This window comes from Arachis hypogaea, chromosome 11 (assembly GCF_003086295.3).
Source record: "Arachis hypogaea cultivar Tifrunner chromosome 11, arahy.Tifrunner.gnm2.J5K5, whole genome shotgun sequence".
NCBI lineage: Eukaryota > Viridiplantae > Streptophyta > Magnoliopsida > Fabales > Fabaceae > Arachis > Arachis hypogaea.
Genome location: NC_092046.1, coordinates 12,051,740 through 12,069,850, shown reverse-complemented (window position 1 = coordinate 12,069,850; position 18,111 = coordinate 12,051,740). Strand labels below are relative to the sequence as shown.

Sequence of the window (18,111 nt, the reverse complement as noted above, 5' to 3'; positions counted from 1 at the left end):
GGTCATGTTTGTAAGTGTATCTTCCCAAAGTTTTAGTTGCCATCACCATGAGACATACACAAAGTACAACATTATAGCTAGTAAACAACTAAAAGAAGCAAAATGTTTATTGGGCTTCCGATTTCAAAAGAATGTTTGTAATCGTTTAAGTTTTTAGTATTTCTGAAGACTTGGGAAAACTACTGGTAAAAGTTTTTAGTATGTCTAAGGGAACATGTTAACAGTATAATAATAAAACTTTAAATGAATTGGAAACGTAAAAAAAAAAAAACTATATTTCAATGACTTTTAATAAAATATATTTCTACAGCATTCTTAGCATGTGTCTTTTTATTTTAAAACAGTTAGTAAAATGTATTAATATATTATATATTATGGTCGTGCTTATAGATTCTTCAGCAACCATTAAAGTATGAGCAACTAAAAGTGTCAAAAGTGATCTTGGAAATTAAAGTTTTAATAATTTTTTTGTGAAATATTTTTTTTTTTCATTTTATAATAGAAAAAAGTCTTACTATTTTTATTCCCTTTTTATTATTTGGGACGGTTATAATTGCATGCTCCCTGAGAGTCCCAATATTCTTCACCTATCTATCATCCTGAGAAGACACATTTTCCCCCTCTCCAATAGCCCAGGTTGTGTACCTTGAACTTTCACAATCTCTTTCCAAAGAGGTGAATCTGAACACTTGCTGATCAACATATCTATTTCTTGCTGATATCTCCCGTACAGTCCTTTATACACCTTAACCCAAAGTGAATCTTGCTCTGTCATAAAATTTCAAGCCAACTTCATAAGGAGTGCATTATTCTTCAGTGCCAACCTTTTAAATCCGAGTCCTCCTTGGTTTTTAGGTGCACAGAATGTGTCCGAATTCACATGGTAGATCTTCCTTTGTCCTTCACCATCCCCCCATATAAATTTCTTCTGAGCCTTTTCTTTCTCTGCGAGTCACATTTTTGGAGAAATAGATTGGAGTTTTTGCTGCACTCACTTTCAATCCCGAAGTGAGGTAGAATTCCTCCATTACATCGCAGATGTTGCCCATCTGCTCAGGACTAGCCTCAGAAAAAAGTAAAAGTAAGAGGTCATATGCAAATAAGAGGTGTAAGATAAATGGTCCAAGCCTTCCCACCACTAAAGGTTTCCGCAGCCCTTGCTTGACCTTTCACTTTATCAATTGCAATAGTTTATCCATCGCAATGACGAATAAGTATGGCGAAATTGGATCGTCCTACCTCAGGCCTCAAGATGGTTGGAAATCATCAGTCTTTCCTCCATTCCACAATACGTTGTAAGTTACAGTTGAAACACATTCCATAATTAAATTCACCATCTGGAGAGGAAACCCAAAGTCTGAGACAAACCTTCAAATAACTCCATCTAATTCAATCATAGGCTTTCATAAATCGGACTTTATGGCCATAAGTTTTTTCTTGCCTTTAGCCTTTTTCATCAAGTGAAACCATCTCCTTCGCAATTAGAATATTATCTTGAATCCTTCTACTTGGGACAAAGCTAGCTTGATAGGGAGATATTCGTTGGGGCAGCAAAGGTTTAAGTCTCCCCACCATATTTTTAGTTATACACTTGTAATTTACATTACAAAGTGTAATAGGACAAAACTACCAAATAAATTTTGGCACTTGAACTTTAGGGGTAAGGGATCATACCCCGGTTTTCCTTATAGAAAAGGACTGAGAAGCCATCATACCCCGCTACCTTCAGTGACCTAATATTAAATATGGCCTTTCAGATTTCCCTCCTGGTAGGTCTCTCACACAAAGCCTTCTTTTGAGTTTCTTCTACCATTGGATAGTAACACCCTTAATCAACTTCTTTTGGTTCTTGTTGATCCTCTTTGTAGAGGTCTTTGAAGAAATTCAGTGCTTGTATCTCTAGTTTTTTTTCTTATCATTATTTCTCAATTTAACCACTCTGTTCTTTCTCTCCTAATTATAGTTCTCGTATGAAAGTAATGTGTGTTTCGATCTCCCTCCACAAGCCAAGTATCTCTTGACTTTTGTGTCTATAGCACCTCCTCTCTATCCGAAATTGCTTCTAGTTCTTTGTTGAGTTGTTTATCTAAATTATCTAAGAAAGGATTATTCCAGTAGCTCACTGCTCTTTGTATTCCACCATTCTCCCCATTAGTTTTCTCTTTTTCTTTTGCACATTGTCAAATGTCTCCCTATTCCATTTTTTCAAATGGCTTGAGAGCTAGGTAAGAGAGTGACTAAGGTCAATGTGGTCTTTCCAACCTTGTTTGATGATATTTTCAAACTCTGGGTGCAGATTTCAAATTGCTTCATATCTGAAGGGTCTCTCCCTTTTTTGTTTCTGCATTAACTCCATATTGATTAAAAGGGGGTGGTGATCCGAGAAAGATCTTGCAAGCACGTCTACTCTTGCTTCTGCAAATCTAGCTCCAGTTCACATTAGCCAAAGCCCGATAGAGTCTTTTAAACATTTTATCCATGCCATCCTGTTTAGGTTCTTTTCCAAGTAAACTTAGACCCCACAAATCCCAAATCAATGAGGCTACACTTAGTTATCCAATCATAAAATTTTCTACAAGCATTCATATCTACTCTGGCACCTCCCTTCTTCTCTAAAGAGTTAGCTATTTCATTAAAGTCTCCAACCATAACTCACTCTTCAGTCACGCTACTCGCCATAGTAAACAGCTCCTCCCATAATCTTCTACAGTTATTTTCCTGAGGGCTGGCATATACTGCAGTGAGCATCCAACTTTTTTAGTTATTCACACTAATTTTTCTATGCATATACTGATGTTTGGATCTTATAACATAACCATTTACACCAAGATTATTTCACAATATCCAAATTCTCCCAATGAATCCATTTGCTTCCTCTAAGTGGTAGAAAGAGCAAGCCAAATCTTCTAATAAGTAATAACTTCTATTATCCTATTACCACTGATTCTAGTCTCCAAAAATAAAATAATACCTAATTTGTATTTTCCTTCAAGGTGCGGCAAAAATCTTTGTTTGCCACTCCTCTACAATTTCATGAGAATATTGTCATCATGAAAAAACAAAGAAAAAGTTACCTCAGGTTGAGGTTTATGACCTTCCCCATGCAGGCTTCTTCTTTTCCATTAACAAGTTACATTGATGTCCCGTCCTCAACAGACACCTTGCTTTTAGTGATTATGTCTCCATTATTATGGTTAAGGTCCTCCTCTAACTTCATGGCTACTTCAACCATTAATTCAATATCCACAGAATGCAGATCAGGTGGTGTGGGATCAAGATGTTCACCCATTTTCTCATCCATCTGAATTGTGTTCTATATGATAATATCTCCAACACTGGGTAAGGGTCTGGTCTTCTATCCAATTTTACTCGGGGTTTCAAATTGTGATTTTTTGGGTTTTGATTTATAGTCTGTTTTTTGTTTGCTATAGAGGGTCCATTGGTGCTCGCTACAGCCTTAGTTGTCACAGTCTAAGTAAGATTTTTATCACCTGCAATACTCTAGTTACCGTTATTCTTCACAATTGTTACCTCCATCATTATTCTCTTGTAATACTACAAACCTTGTACTAGAGGCAGTAACTTTTTCATTTGCACCATTTTCTACAGCCCGACTACCATTAGCCTCTCATTTTCCTCCTTTTCTGCCAGGTGCACTCTTGGATACCACCATCCATGGGTCGTACACTTCACCTTCTGATGTTATGACTTGTTTGCCCTTATCTTTTCTCAAATTTTCATCACTACCCTCCACCCTGTATCCTCTTTGCTCCTCCCTTCCTTGCACTTTCCTAGCTTCCATGGCTGCCTCCTTTGAGCATTGCTGATTTGGGGGCAGTTAGCTTTTTTGTGCCCCACTCTGCCACACCCAAAATAAATGCTATGAAGATTTTTATACTCCACTTTATACTTGACTTCATTAATGGAGTACTGAGCAATTAGAGTCTCTATTAGGTCCAATTCAATAGATAGTCTAGTAAATTTTTCTCTACTTTTTTATGTCGCATAGGTATCAACTTTAATAGTTTGTCGTACTATATTCCCTATCTTCCTTAGCATACTCTCTCCTCATAATATTCTATTGCTAACCCAGGAAGCCCCCAAGTTGCAATTCTATCAATCTATGGCTTCTGTGGGATTCAAATTCGGCTTCCAAAGGTGAACAGAAAGGTAGTGATAAAAAATTTTCCGAGGTCTGAGGGCAAAATCTAAATCTTCATTAGAAAAAAAATTTAATAATGGAGAAATCATTACCCATATCAATCACATTAATACTATCCATTTTTTCCCACATAGTTTCTAGCCTCCTTGTTAGAGTCATTAGGGATATTTTCCTTCCTTAACAACTTAACAAATAGGGTGTCCCACCATGGGTGTCATAACTTCTTCATAGTAGCCTCATTGATCTTGAAGTTATAGATTCCTTCAACTTTCTCCACTATAATACCTTGGGCTAGCTCCTCTTCTGTCTCCCTAGGTTGCTTCTCCTTTGAAGATGCTCTTTTTTCTTCATTTCTTTCAACTTCAGCTTTTATATTGACTCTGCCTTTCCCCACCATATCACTGAAGGATCTCCTTTATTCATCAGTTTATATTCTTTCTTCTTCAGCTCCTTGCATCTAGTCTTCCACTCTAGGTATTAACGTTGGGTCTTGTTCTCCTGTGAAAACTTGGCCATCATCTTCCATTCTTACTTTCTTGCCATGTCTAAAGTTTTGATCTTGTTTCCTTCTTGCAGCTGAGATTGGATTATGTGGTCTGGAGTGTCCTCCTCCGACAAAGCTGCCCTCATGAAACTATTTGGATCCTCTAAATTTTGAATTTTTATTTTAGAGGGTAAAGTGTGATCTTCTATCCTTGAATGATTTCTCTCTCATATTTATTCTTGGTCCCACCTATAAAATAAATGGTGAGAGATCACACTTTACTCTCTAAAATAAAATTTAAAATTTAGAGGATCTAAATCCCTCGTGAAGCTATTGGGGTGAGAAGAATGGTTGTGAATTGTGGCGAATGATGGTCCATATATCTGCTGAAAAGTGACTTCCTAAGACAAAAAAGTTACTTTTTACCCTTCTTTACTACCTTTCTCCATTTCAAAATTCTCTTCTAAGCCCATGAACATGAAGGACTAGTACCAATTTCGGCTGACATGACATTCTCATATTTAAGATATTTGCCCTTGAAGACATGGTTAAATAAGGAATGAGGCTGACTTACAATAAGATAACCAACAGATTGACACAATTTTATTGGGAAGCCTTGCAAAAAAATATAGAATCATCAACAAATAAGAGATAGCTAATAGTTGAACAGTTACAGTTGATAGAAGACCTTGAATCAATGTGTCCTGTTCTGTCTTAACGAATACCCTTATCTGATTTAAAGTAACCAAATGGTTGTCCTTTCACCATGACAGAATAATGGATGTCTAAAGGAAATACCCTTATCTGGTCCTTTGATTTTAGAGCTTACCGCATCATAAATCCATAGGTCACCATTGTTTTGGCTGTACCCTCATGTTGGGTTATTCTGGTGTTCATATTTGTTGAATTGATGTTTATGAATGAACAAGGAAATACTACAATTTTGTATGGGAAGAAATTTGTCAAAAAAGTTTTGGCAAGAAAATAAACCAAGCATGTAATTTCTAATAAACATAGCATGAGGCTAACACAAGAATGTTGATGTCAAAAAGGCCCCTCTTTGTTGTAACAAAAACTCAAGTTGGCGGTTGCCAGGTTCCTGGCCTAAAAGTTGCACCAGATCCTGTTGGCTCCGAGGACCTAAACAATAAATTAACAAGGAGCAAATAAGAAAGTTCAGAAATTATATATCATAAGCCAAAAGCTTGGGAAATGATTACTTTCAGAAATTCAACATGTTTGGAATAATTGTGTTATAGCATAGATTTGTCTCAATTAGCTGAGTTATGATTTTTATATAGATCTCCAAATGAAAATGTGATTTATAGAAATTTGGCTCATTTTAATGTTAATTGACTTGGAATATCCACTCATGTGGCTGTGAACTTACTCAGGTTCCACTTTTTCTTTCTCAGTTTTGTTCTCTTGAGTACTCCTGCAAAAAGAGTATGTAATTACTATATGTTGAATGATTACTTCTAAAGTATTTTTATATGAAAAAGTGAAAAATAAAAGCATTACTTAATGACAAATACAATCTGGAAATTGGAGAAAATAACCCAGGAAAGGGTTGCACCCAAAGGGTGTAATGTATGCAACGTAATTTGATAAAGTCATCTGTAGATTCTACGGCTTTAACTCGTGACCTTCAGGTCACACAAAATGAAGAACATCTAAAGAAAAATGAAGTACCTTTTATAGAAGATGAATTTCTATGTCAGAGTACTGGTAACCAAGGAATGACACTTAGTTTTCTATAGTACAGCATCAGAGATGCACTGGCTTTTTTTTTTTTTTTTTTCTTGGTAAACATCAGAGATGCACTCTAGCCTCTAGGTATGTATAGTAATTAATTTTACTCCTTGGAGAAGCTCAACCAAAATACACCCACTGGAACATGGGCTGGACCAGGTTTAGCTAAACCTAAACCCAGACCCAGTCCCAGGCCCGACCCCATTTCTTGGATGGGCTTTTTCCAGACCTAAGCTTCATCCCAGTTAAAAAAAAGACCTAAACTTCATCCAAAAATAATCCAAAAAGGACCAGGACAATGGGGTCGACCTAACACTTAATTTATATAATTTTGGACATTACACATAGTAAAGTAATGGAATATCAAAAGTTAGAGATAAAATTCAATAGATATTATACAATATTTATATCAAAATAAATTATTTCAATGGAAAAATAATATTATATAATATAAAAAATGTTAGTTGAAGTATATAAGGCTAACAATTTATCACTAATTTCACCCGAGAGTATGTTAACAGCCCAAAGCATGACTTGAACAGAGCCTAAAAGCAACACAAGTTGAAAAATCGAAAACAAGAACTCAGCAAAAAACAAGACTGCGACACATGACAAAGCATGTGCATGTTCAATTTCAAATAGATATTTGTCTATTGATCCATCAATTCCAAAAAGACTCACCTCAAGTTACCCCTTGCACCAGATGATTCTTCAACCTCACTACCTATAATGCAATTATGTCAAACTCAAACTGTATTAATAGGAGAGCTGGTTTACTAATGTATTGTAATTGTACGAAACCTCAATGCTGGATGGCAAAGCATAAAAATCAGTAAATCATCTGCATAGAATGATAAAAATTTAATGGCTTCTTTTGTGAAAAAAAAAATTGATGTATTATTCTGCTTTGAGGGTAGAAACGTTCAAGTACTTGAGATAAAAAGTCGAGCTTCATTACCCTTAATTTAAGCAAAACATTTTTATTTACCCCCCAAAAAGAATCAAATAATTTAAAAAGAAAAGCAATGTATGATGATGACCTTCTGAGCCAACTGGAATTTGCCGGATAAAACTTTTCAAGTCTGGACCAGCAACCTTTCCTGCATCAAAATTCAATTAATCGATAAATCAAGAAGTAGAACAAAATTTGGGATGTAACAAAATTTTAAGCATCTAACCAGTGCTGACACGTTTGCCTGTACTGCCTTCTTTAGCTCTCCTTTCCTCTTCTTCTTTCTTTAGAACTTAATGAAAAAGAAACACACAAACAAAAGAAGAAAGTGTTAGGGACTGTAGACCTAGACTTTTTACGAAAAAATTATCGTTTCATTGCACTTATCAGCTAACATGGAAATATAAGTTACACATACGAGCAACATTTTGTCTAACACGTTCACGCCTTGCTTCCAATTCCATCATTTCCTGAGAGGAATAAGAAAGTGTTATCAAGCACTACTGCAATAGTATAAGTTGTTCTGCCAAAAAGCCTCTTCATAAAAGTTTCACTTCTCAGTAAACAATGGAGGCCATTATTTAGTTTAAGATTTTGTTATTCCATTGCAAAAGTTACAAATAGGAGTAACCAACTAATGGATTAGTTTTGGTTGAAAATATTGATGAACAACTATCCCTTATTTATTCATCCCTTTATAATCCTAACCCCATTTAAACCTCAAACAAAAAACAACCCCCCTCACAAAAAAAGTAGAGCGCCTTGGCCAAGAAAAAACCACCGAAAAAAGAAGACAAAATAAACATATTTCCATTCCTTTAAACAATTGATTAGAACTATATTCATGTTAAAAGAATTAGAATATAACTCAAGTGGTTACCATGTAAGAATGAATTTTTATGACTTTGTTAATTATAAATTTAATCTACACACAATTTGATCTAACGGCTACAATCACATTCTCATATAAAAGTACCATTCTCACTTTGATATATATATATATATATATGTAGAAGTCAATGAATCACAGGGATCTCTGATTTCATTCTTTTATACATCCATCTAATAATACCCATTAGACTTGCATGATTCCAAAGTTGTCATGACACACCATCTTTGGAACTATTCATGGCCAAACACGCTAATTTATTTGCGGTAAATGATCTGTACAAATTAGTTTGGAACAATTGGTGCTATTCAATTATCAATTATAGTATTTAAAATAATATGATACACAATAGAGATGATATCAGCTTGCCTATATCTGTTGAAGAGACTATATTGACTGTGGGGGCATAAACAAGAACATAATGTTATAACTTTTAAGAGTGTTTACTAATCAGAGGATAAGGCTAACCTGTTGCATTTCTTGTTTTCTTAGTTTACTTATGTTCTATATTTTTTGTTCACAAAACTTGAGTATGCCTTATATTGCCCATAGGTACTTCTATGGTTCCTTTCAATGCTGCTCTTGTATTTATTAAAAAAAAAAAAAAGTAACAAAAACAAGAAGAGAAGACACAACAGTTTTACCAATGAGAGACTACAACAACATTCTATATTTATTCACCACAGATCAACACTCCCCCCTTCTTTCCTTCCACAATAGAAACCACAAATTAACCAGTGAATACAAACAACAATTCTATTGGAAAGCATTGCAAGTAATGTCATGTCATCTAGCCAAACCGTAACTGGAAAATATATAGACTTCAATAGCCTTGTCATTAGATGAATTTATGATATGATATGCATTTCAATTTACCTCTGGAGTTGGAGCTTTTTTGCGTTGCCCGTTCAGCCAACATATCCATTCAACTAAAGTAATTGGACAATAACTATTCATCAACAGTAGAAAAAAGGAATAAATAAACATAGACTGTTATCTGAATAACTTAAATATAATCGTGCCTTTCACACTGAAGCTGAAGGTGGTGAGAATAAGAAATATCTTTAGCAACAGAAGATTATGAAAATAATTTCATTAAAGAGATGTGAAAATTGGATGGAACAAATCCACAATCAACAGAACAAAAGAAGGCTCTAAATTCAAATAATTTAGCAACTTAGAGAAAGCTACTACAAATCAACAAGTCGAATATATACCTGGAATTGAGGTAGGGTCCTCCTCTCCCTTAAACACCACCCATCTTTTCTCTTTCACTAGTACACCAAAACAAGACAACAGAATTAGGTAGATACAGCCTACAAACATACAAAGCAAAATCACACAACAACGAAAATATAAGTAGCATTACAGTTTTTACACTCCAAACCCATGCTCACAGATCAAAATAACATTTTAAGTAACTGAACACAAATTTGTTGAGTTAATACTCAAAATGGCCCCCTGAAATTTGACTCTGATTCAATTTAGCCCCCAAATTTCCAATTGATTCAATTTGTACTTTAAAATTTTGAGTTGGGACTCAATTTGGCCCTTTCGTCCATTTCCGTCACCCGAGAGCTAACATGGCAATTTTAAGTGACACTTGGCACAGTCAACAGTTATATGATGTGGCAAAAATCTTATAAGCACCAATTTAGCCCCCAGGGATCTGAACATAAAAACGTAGATTGTGCCCCAAATCTCCCAAATTGAAGCCGTTTTTGGTGAGTTGGGGAGGATGCTGAGGAGCGGCAGCAAAGCTTCCCAAAGCTCAAGTAGATCGCGTTCACATGGCAGCTGGGAAGGTTCCGCAATGGTGTGGTTGTAGAAATGGTTAACATTTACACTTACTTCAGTCTATTTTAAATCAACAATCATGAACCTCCATTCAAAAACATAAACTATTAAGTCTTCCATTCATTCCAACTTCTCTTAAACAAGAAAACAAAAAAAACGCCAGCAACAAGCCTCATATTTATCTTTACTATCAAACAACATTGCTACTAATATCCATTTGCCCAATGCATCAGAGTCAGTTGATCTCAGTCACATACATAAAAAAATTAAACCCTAGCATACAAGAACCCTACCAGTACTAACAACCATAATCAACCCAAGTGCCTGAAAGATTCACTGATCAAATAGAGTAAAAAACAAAGAACAACAAACCTCAACCAATATATTCCAACAAAACAAAGCATTGCATGTTGGGAGTAATGATTCTGTTACTAACTTGTTTTTTTGAACAAATGGTGGTTCCTAGGTTCTTCATCTTCACTATAGGCCGACGAAACAAGTGCTAAAAGCTTCAAACTTCACCTACGGCGACAAGATTGATTTTCCGTTGCCACAACGTATACAAGAGGGGGAAGAAGAAGAAGGGTCAATTGAGGTTTAAGTAATGAAGTGTTTTACATTTGGGGTTTCGTTTAACTCCCTTCTCATGTCACATGGCATCGTTTTAATACATTTTGGGCGCCAACAACTACACGATGTCGTTTATGTAGCGCCAGGTGTCAATTAAAATTGCCACGTCAACTCTCCGGTGACGGAAATGGATGGAAGGGCCAAATTAAGTCACGACTCAAAATTTCAAGGTACAAATTGGGTCGATTGAAAAATTGGGAGCTAAATTGAGCCGGGGTCAAATTTCAAGGGTGAGTATTAATTCCCAATTTGTCCAACAAAAGGGAACATTGCCATACTTTCAAGGTTGTTAGGAGCGGACACTCTTACCAAAGAAACCACCCTAAAACATATACATAATTACACATACACATTATAGATTGTTACTTGTTTAGTTTTAGATGGATTTCTTATATCATTTGTATTCATTTGATTTAGATTTCTTACTTTGAATTACATCCCTCACAATGAAACCAGAGTATAAGAAACAGAATCTCCAAAATCAAGAAATCCATTAAACAAATATGGAAAAATAATATCCCTTTTGCCTACAAAAACTAGATAAGACCAGAAATCCTACAAGACAAGAAAGTAAAACCCAAAACACAGCAAAACACCCTTAAATAATAATAATAATAATAATAATAATAATAATAAAAATAGCACAGTCCAAGCAGGAGTGGCCAACACCATTGAAAAGATTATGAGAGACTCTCTTTGGTGTGGAACTATGGATACAAACCAGGATGATTTGCTGAACAAGGAAGGAGGCTTGAGTCTCGGCAATATTGTGTCTAAGAAGTAAGAACATTACACTGGTAGCTAAATGGCTTTGTCACTTTCCTTTAGAACCTCACTCTCTATGGCATCAACTAATCAAGAATAAGTATGGTTTGGACAAGACCGGTTAGGATGCTAATGCTGCTGCCCATACTACTCATTCTAGCCCTTGGAAGTTCATTTCTCAAGGTTATACTATTTTTAAACCACATCTTTCTTTGAATGTAGGTGATAGTTCTTGTTTTAACTTATGGGAAGACAACTGAATAGAAGATACCTCTCTTAAGAGTTTCTGCATCTCTATTGACTATCTTCCTTGAATAACACCCCTATCCAGGCCTTCTACCCTAGACGGGGTTCTTTCTTCACATGGGACTTCCAATTCTTCCATAACCTAAATGATAAGGAATCCTCTGAACTTATGATACTCTTAAGTCTCCTTGATCATTTTTCTTTATATTCCAACCCCGACAAAAGGTCATGGTCTCTTTATTCCTTTGGTAGTTTTAGTTGTAAATCATTCATCTCTAATGCATTCCCAAAATACAATCTCTTCCCGTATTGACAAAACCTATTTGGAAGTCCAAAGCTCCCTCAAATATTCAGTATGGATAGATATGCTTAACAGAATTAACACCAATGGCATGTTTAGGGTTTAGGTTCAAAGGCCACATAGGTTGTCTCCCCTAATGTGTTATTTTTCGGAAAACTCAGAATCAAGTTCACATCTGCTTTTGCATTTTCGCATGTGATTTTGTGGAACAATTTGTTTGCCATCTTTGATGAATATTGGGTGGTCCCTGCAACCTTAGATGAATTCCTCTTAACTAGGTTTTTATTGGTTTCAGAAGTAGAAAAAGAGGCAAAATCATTGTGGCACTGTGCAATATACACTACTATTTGGAGTATTTGGTTGGAGCACAATGCACACACCTACAATGACAAATTTTCTAACAAGCTAGTTTTTTGGCATAGATGTTTGGCATCTATTTGGTGTAACTCTTTAAGGAGGACTTTCCGTCCTAGACATATTGAGAGATTGAAACTTATTCTTTATAGATAACTCTTTCGTTGTTTTGATCTGGTATAGAGGACCTCTTATCCTCTAAATTGTATTCTTCTTCTCTCCACCTTAATGAAATTCTTCTTTTACCACAAAATAAATAAATAAATAATAGCACAGTCCAGTATTATCACCCATATAATCTATAAAAATAAATAATAACATAATTCAATATTAAAACCAGAATAACTGCAGCATATGCATAAGGAGAAAGAGAGAAACACTTACTGATACCATCAATCTCTTCCATTTTGGTGAAGTATTTGTTTCCAGTTTTATCCACTCCAACCATATTTCGATTGCTCAGTAACCCAGAAATCTTCCCCAGAACCCTCCGCATTTTATTTAGTTTTGCCGTTTCCTTTTCAAAGAATAACAGTTGAAACATGTTACAGGGTTGGATTGGAGATTGCAAACTTCAAAAACTTTACAAGATGATACTCCATTACTCCCTTCATTCCACAATATTAAGCTTTTAAGTTTATACACTATGATAAACAAAATAAAACGATTGAATGTTCTAAATATCCAAAAAGAAAAGGTGTACGTGACTAAAATACTAAGTGGAAAGATGAATTCACATATCATATTAAATTCCAGAAAAAAAAATCAATCTAACTGCAGAACTACAATAGAACAGTTGAAAATACACTAACCACAGAGGGCGGAGATGTGGAATCGGGGGTTGAGATCAATGATGAGATGAGCAGGCAACCACTGTTGTGTGGCGGTGGTTATGGGTTGTGGATGTGGAGTGGCTGCCGCTGTTGGCTGGTGTTGTCGCCACTATAGTGTTGAAATCGCCACCGTCGTTGGGATGTCGCCAGCGGGTACAGTTAGAGGAGATGGTGGGTGGGTGCTATGGTGGGTTAGATTGTTCGAATTTCGGCAATTGGTGAGGAAAGCTAAAATGTAATGAATCAATTAAAAATTAAGAGAAATACAGAGACAGATGCTTTTTATCAACAAAAATCAATATTTTATTTTTATATTATTAAAATTTAAAATATAAAATTCATTTTTGGTATTTAAAATTGTTTAAATATTAACCAAAAATTATAATTTTTATTAATCATGTAGACAATATTTTTAAATAGGCTAAAGATTAATTTACAGTGAATTCAAGTTCTATTTAAAAATTTATTCATTAATTAATGAATTATTAGAGATACAAAATAAAATTTTTAAAATAATAAATTAATAAAAACGCAAATGCATATATATTTATATAAAATTAATAATAAAAAGTTATTAAATAATTTAATAAATTTAATTAAATTATAATCTAATAACTCACTAAAATAATAATTTATAAGAAGAAAATTCTACATAATAAATTTGATTAGAAACATAATTTAAATTATTTATTTCGGTAATTATTATAATTAATTTATTTATTTAAATAAAAAATCTAATTTTCTTTGGTTTTAATTTTTGAACAAATATAAATACTAAAAATAAATTGAAACGGGCTGAAACGGGTTGGAATAGCGCCAGCCCTACCACCACCACTATCCCCACTCCCCCCGAAATCCAACCCAAAGCTTCTTCATTCCACCGCTCATGTTTTCCCCATCACTCTCAACTTCCCTTCCTCCAAAACCTTACCTCTCTCACCCACTCTCCCCCTCACTCCCACTACCCACCAGACTCCACCAACCACCGTTCCCTCACTCTCGCCCTCCGTTTCCTCCTTCCATTCGCTGCGGCATTAGGGAACTCCGAGAAAGAATCGACATCGTTAAGAACACTCACAAGATCACTGAAGCAATGAAGCTCGTCGCGGCCGCCAGGGTCCGACGGGCCCAAGAAGCTGTCCTAAACGGCAGACCCTTCGCCGAAACGCTCGTTGAAGTCTTGCACGACATCAACTGCCGTCTCCGAGACGACGACGTCATCGTCCCCCTAACGGACGTCAGGCCCGTCAACTCCGTCGCCCTCGTTGTCGTCACCGGAGACCGCGGCCTCTGTGGCGGTTTCAATAACACCGTCTTGAAGAAAGCCGAAGTTCGGATCCAACAGCTACACAAGCTTGGCTTGAATTGCGTTGTGATTAGCGTTGGGAAGAAGGGGAACGCGTTTTTCAGCCGCAAGGGAAGTGTTAGGGTTGATAGGTTCGTTGAATGTGGGAGCTTCCCCACTGTGAAAGAAGCTCAAATCATTGCTGATGATGTGTATTCACTGTTTGTTACAGAGGAGGTTGACAAGGTTGAGATTGTTTACACCAAGTTTGTGTCATTGGTGAAGTTTGATCCTGTGATTCAAACTCTGTTGCCGTTAACGGCTAAAGGCGAGGTTCGCGATGTGAATGGAAACTGCATTGATGCCATTGATGACGAATACTTTAGGTTGACTACAAAGGAAGGGAAGTTGGCAGTGGAGAGGGATGTTGCTGTCAGGGAATTTGCTACGCCGCCAATTATGGAGTTCGAGCAAGATCCGGCTCAGATTCTTGATGCTATGTTGCCTCTGTATTTGAACAGCCAGATCTTGAGGGGTTTGCAGGAATCACTAGCGAGTGAGCTTGCTGCTAGGATGGCTGCAATGTCTAATGCAACCGATAATGCTATCGAATTGAAGAAGAATCTTTCGGTTGCTTATAATCGTGAACGGCAGGCAAAGATCACAGGGGAGATATTGGAGATTGTGGCCGGAGCTGAGGCACTAATACCAGTTGATTGACAAGTTGCAACTTTTCTTGTCATAAATTTTGCCTTGAAATAACAAAATCTGTTAATTGTTATATAGAACATGGGATTATGAAGTTTGCCAACATTGTTAACTGCAAGTAGAACTAGATTAAGGAATGAGAACTATAGTGGCTAATTTTGACCTGTAATACTTTTATGTGTTGTTGTATCAAAGTGAAAATATATTTATGCTTTCCTTGATATTTCGTACTTATTCAGATTGCTTATGTTTTGCTAGTTTTCTAACCAAATGTATGAGTTCACTTCAGAAAATTTGGCGAGTCTCAACGTTTTAAACTGTACCAAGTTTGGCAGATAATAAAGGTTGGTTTATTACTTATCTTTCCCTTCCTTATTTTCTTGTATGCCTGTTGCTTGTTTTCTGATTCTGGTTTTACATGTATGTTGATGATCTAGTTTTGGCAGGAAGTGATTGGGCTGAGATTGTAAAATTACTTGATGACAGGTTTAGGATCAGGGTCTACTTGAATTCAAAATTTCTTGGTCTAGAAATGGCTAGAAGTCAACAGGGTATTGCAATGTATCGATGCAAGTATACTTTGCACTTGCTTGATGAGTTCGGGCTGACGAATGCCAAATCGGCCACCACCCCAATGGATTACACCACACTAAGTCTCCAAGAATTTAGGAACCCCTTTGGATGATGTCACACCCTATTGGAGGTTGATTGGGCGTCTAATTTATTTAGCCAATACCAATAAATGTCATGATATATGCTTCACCGTGAATAAGCTTAGTCAATTTCTTGGTTATGCCACTGCTAAGCACTTCCAAGCTGCGCTCCTTGTTCTTCGCTACCTCAAGGTCAAGGGTGCTCCAGCTAAGGGAGTGCTCTTTTCCACCTCTGATGAATTCACGCTTACTACTGTTTCTGACTTATACTAGAGTGCTTGCCTTGGTACTCGCCGTTTTGTATATATCTGGATTCTGTTTCTTTCTTGGGAGATCATTGATGTTTTGTATATATCTGGATTCTGTTTCTTTCTTGGGAGATCATTGATATTTTGGCGCAGCAAGAAGCAGCACACAATAGCACGTTCCTCAGCTGAAGTTGAGGACAAAGCAATGGCACTTGTCAGTTGTAACAACCAATCGGCTCTTCACATTGTAGCTAATCCAGTTTTTCATGATGTTTACTAAATATATAGAGATGGATTGTCACATTGTCTAAGATAAAGTACAAGAAAGAGTAGTGAGCTCCCAGTATCTTCGGCAAATCAGGTGCTGATATCCTCACCAAGTCACTACCACCTAATACATTCTTATCATGTAAAAGCAACCCAGGGCTGACCAATTTTCATGCCTTCCAGCTTGAGGGGGGATGTAATTGAAGATGTAAATTAGTAGTAAGGATATTGTATTAGTATTTAGTAATAAGTTGAACCAGCATATTAAATTTGCTGACATTAGCAATTAGTCAGAAAATGTGATATTCATCACTCAAACTACTTTTGCTACTCATTTTTTAGTCTCAATTTCATATGGTGCGACTTGTGAGCTTCATCTTCTCACCGCCGCACGCTGCAAGTAGAATAGAGTTTCATCAGCAAAATTATATTTTTCAAAGTATTTTATATTTGTGAAATATATATTATAAGAACTATTTATAAATTACAAATAAAATTACATATTAAAAATTTAATTGACATAATTGATAAATTGAATAATCATTAATTATACATGCTCCTTTTGTTTAACAGTAGTTTTATCTATATATAATAATTTTAAATATTAGTAAGATTTATTTTAAACTATTATTTTTATCCGTAATATTATTACGGGAATATAAATTTTTTAAAATTACGGGACAGTATAGATTATATATGGCATAAAAGATTTATAAAATCAAATTATTTTTACAAAAAAAAGTCGTATGTTGATAAAAGTCCCTGGCTAAGAAGACCAAAATATTTGTAGATAAAAAATCAAATAATAAGATTTTTAGTTATTATTTTATATAAAAAATCTAATTTTTTATTAATAATTAATTTTAACATTCATTATCTAAAATTCAAAACAATTTAACGTGTATACTTTTACATTTAATTAGGTGTTAATTGTACAAATAGAAATAATTAATTTTTATACTTGCTATTTAAAAATAATATTTTTTCTCTATGTATATAAAAATATAATTAGATATTAATATAAAAAAATTATACTGATAGTTATAAAATTAACTCAAAATTAATTTTTTTTAAACAATTGAATCTTGATTCTAATTTTTAATTATAACATTAGTATTCTCTCCAAATTATATGTAATAAATATTTGAAAGAAGAGAAATGAAAATATAAATTAGAAAAATAAGCGGTGAAAATTTAAAACTAAATAGAAAACTAAAAAATTATGTATATAATAACAATAATAATATTTTTTATTTAAATAATATTATTTTGTTAATTTTGTTTTCTGTAAAGGAGAAAGATAGAAAAAATAGGGAATGAGAGAAAAGAGGGAGAAAGATAAAGATAAAGAATGAGAGTGAGAGTGAGAGTTTGTTAATTTTGGAAGAAAAAAATTTATTTTAATTGTAAAAAAATATCGAATGACATATTTTGATTTATCAAATTAATAACTTAAAATATAAATTATATATAGAGTAAAAATAGTAGAGAGAAATAGAAAAATAGAAAGAGGTAGATGAGAGAATTTAGGAAGGGAGTTTATTAATTTTGAAAAAAAAATATTTTCTCTCAATTTTAATAAGTGAGTATCATGTGACACATTTGATTATTAAATTAGATAGTAATATATGATATATAATATAGGTATATTTCAATTTTAATTTTAATATTTCAATTTTAATTTTAATGCAATTAAAAAATGGCATGTTGCACATTTTGATGGTCAAATTAGTAAGTAGTCATTGAGATTGATAATCATATATAAAATAAATAGAATGGTTGAAG

General features: G+C 34.7%; 2 protein-coding genes across 5 annotated transcripts; one reads left to right on the top strand and one right to left on the bottom strand.

Moving 5' to 3' along the window:
• Positions 1–5,227: 5,227 nt before the first annotated feature.
• On the bottom strand, positions 5,228–13,442 carry LOC112720275 (uncharacterized). Of its 4 annotated transcripts, none has more exons than XM_025771157.3 (10): positions 13,145–13,442; positions 12,717–12,849; positions 9,457–9,513; positions 9,116–9,168; positions 7,769–7,820; positions 7,577–7,642; positions 7,439–7,498; positions 7,080–7,122; positions 6,037–6,081; positions 5,228–5,786 (listed from the first exon to the last, which is right to left on the bottom strand). In XM_025771157.3, exons 2-10 carry the CDS (start codon positions 12,826–12,828, stop codon positions 5,723–5,725), a joined length of 552 nt encoding a protein of 183 aa, XP_025626942.1. In that variant the 5' UTR covers positions 12,829–12,849; positions 13,145–13,442; the 3' UTR covers positions 5,228–5,722. The 4 variants fall into 4 exon arrangements, with proteins under 4 accessions (XP_025626942.1, XP_025626939.1, XP_025626940.1 ...); XM_025771154.3 differs by having other exon boundaries at positions 12,717–12,940; positions 13,145–13,421; XM_025771155.3 differs by having other exon boundaries at positions 9,457–9,555; positions 13,145–13,421.
• Positions 13,443–13,963: 521 nt separating this feature from the next.
• LOC112720273 (ATP synthase subunit gamma, chloroplastic) lies at positions 13,964–15,379 on the top strand. The gene has a single exon (XM_025771151.2). It carries the CDS (start codon positions 14,052–14,054, stop codon positions 15,168–15,170), a length of 1,119 nt encoding a protein of 372 aa, XP_025626936.1. The 5' UTR covers positions 13,964–14,051; the 3' UTR covers positions 15,171–15,379.
• The last annotated feature ends 2,732 nt before the right edge of the window (positions 15,380–18,111 follow it).

Excerpts from the sequence above, each read along its gene's own strand:
- LOC112720273 (XM_025771151.2), top strand. The coding sequence starts at position 14,052 with ATGTTTTCCCCATCACTCTCAACTTCCCTTCCTCCAAAACCTTACCTC.
- LOC112720275 (XM_025771153.3), bottom strand. The coding sequence starts at position 12,876 with ATGTTTCAACTGTTATTCTTTGAAAAGGAAACGGCAAAACTAAATAAA. Across the intron at positions 9,556-12,716 it reads GGAAGAGATTGATGGTATCA|GCTGTATCTACCTAATTCTG; the intron begins GTAAGTGTTTCT and ends GTATGTTTGTAG. Across the intron at positions 7,499-7,576 it reads AGGCAAACGTGTCAGCACTG|GAAAGGTTGCTGGTCCAGAC; the intron begins GTTAGATGCTTA and ends ATTTTGATGCAG.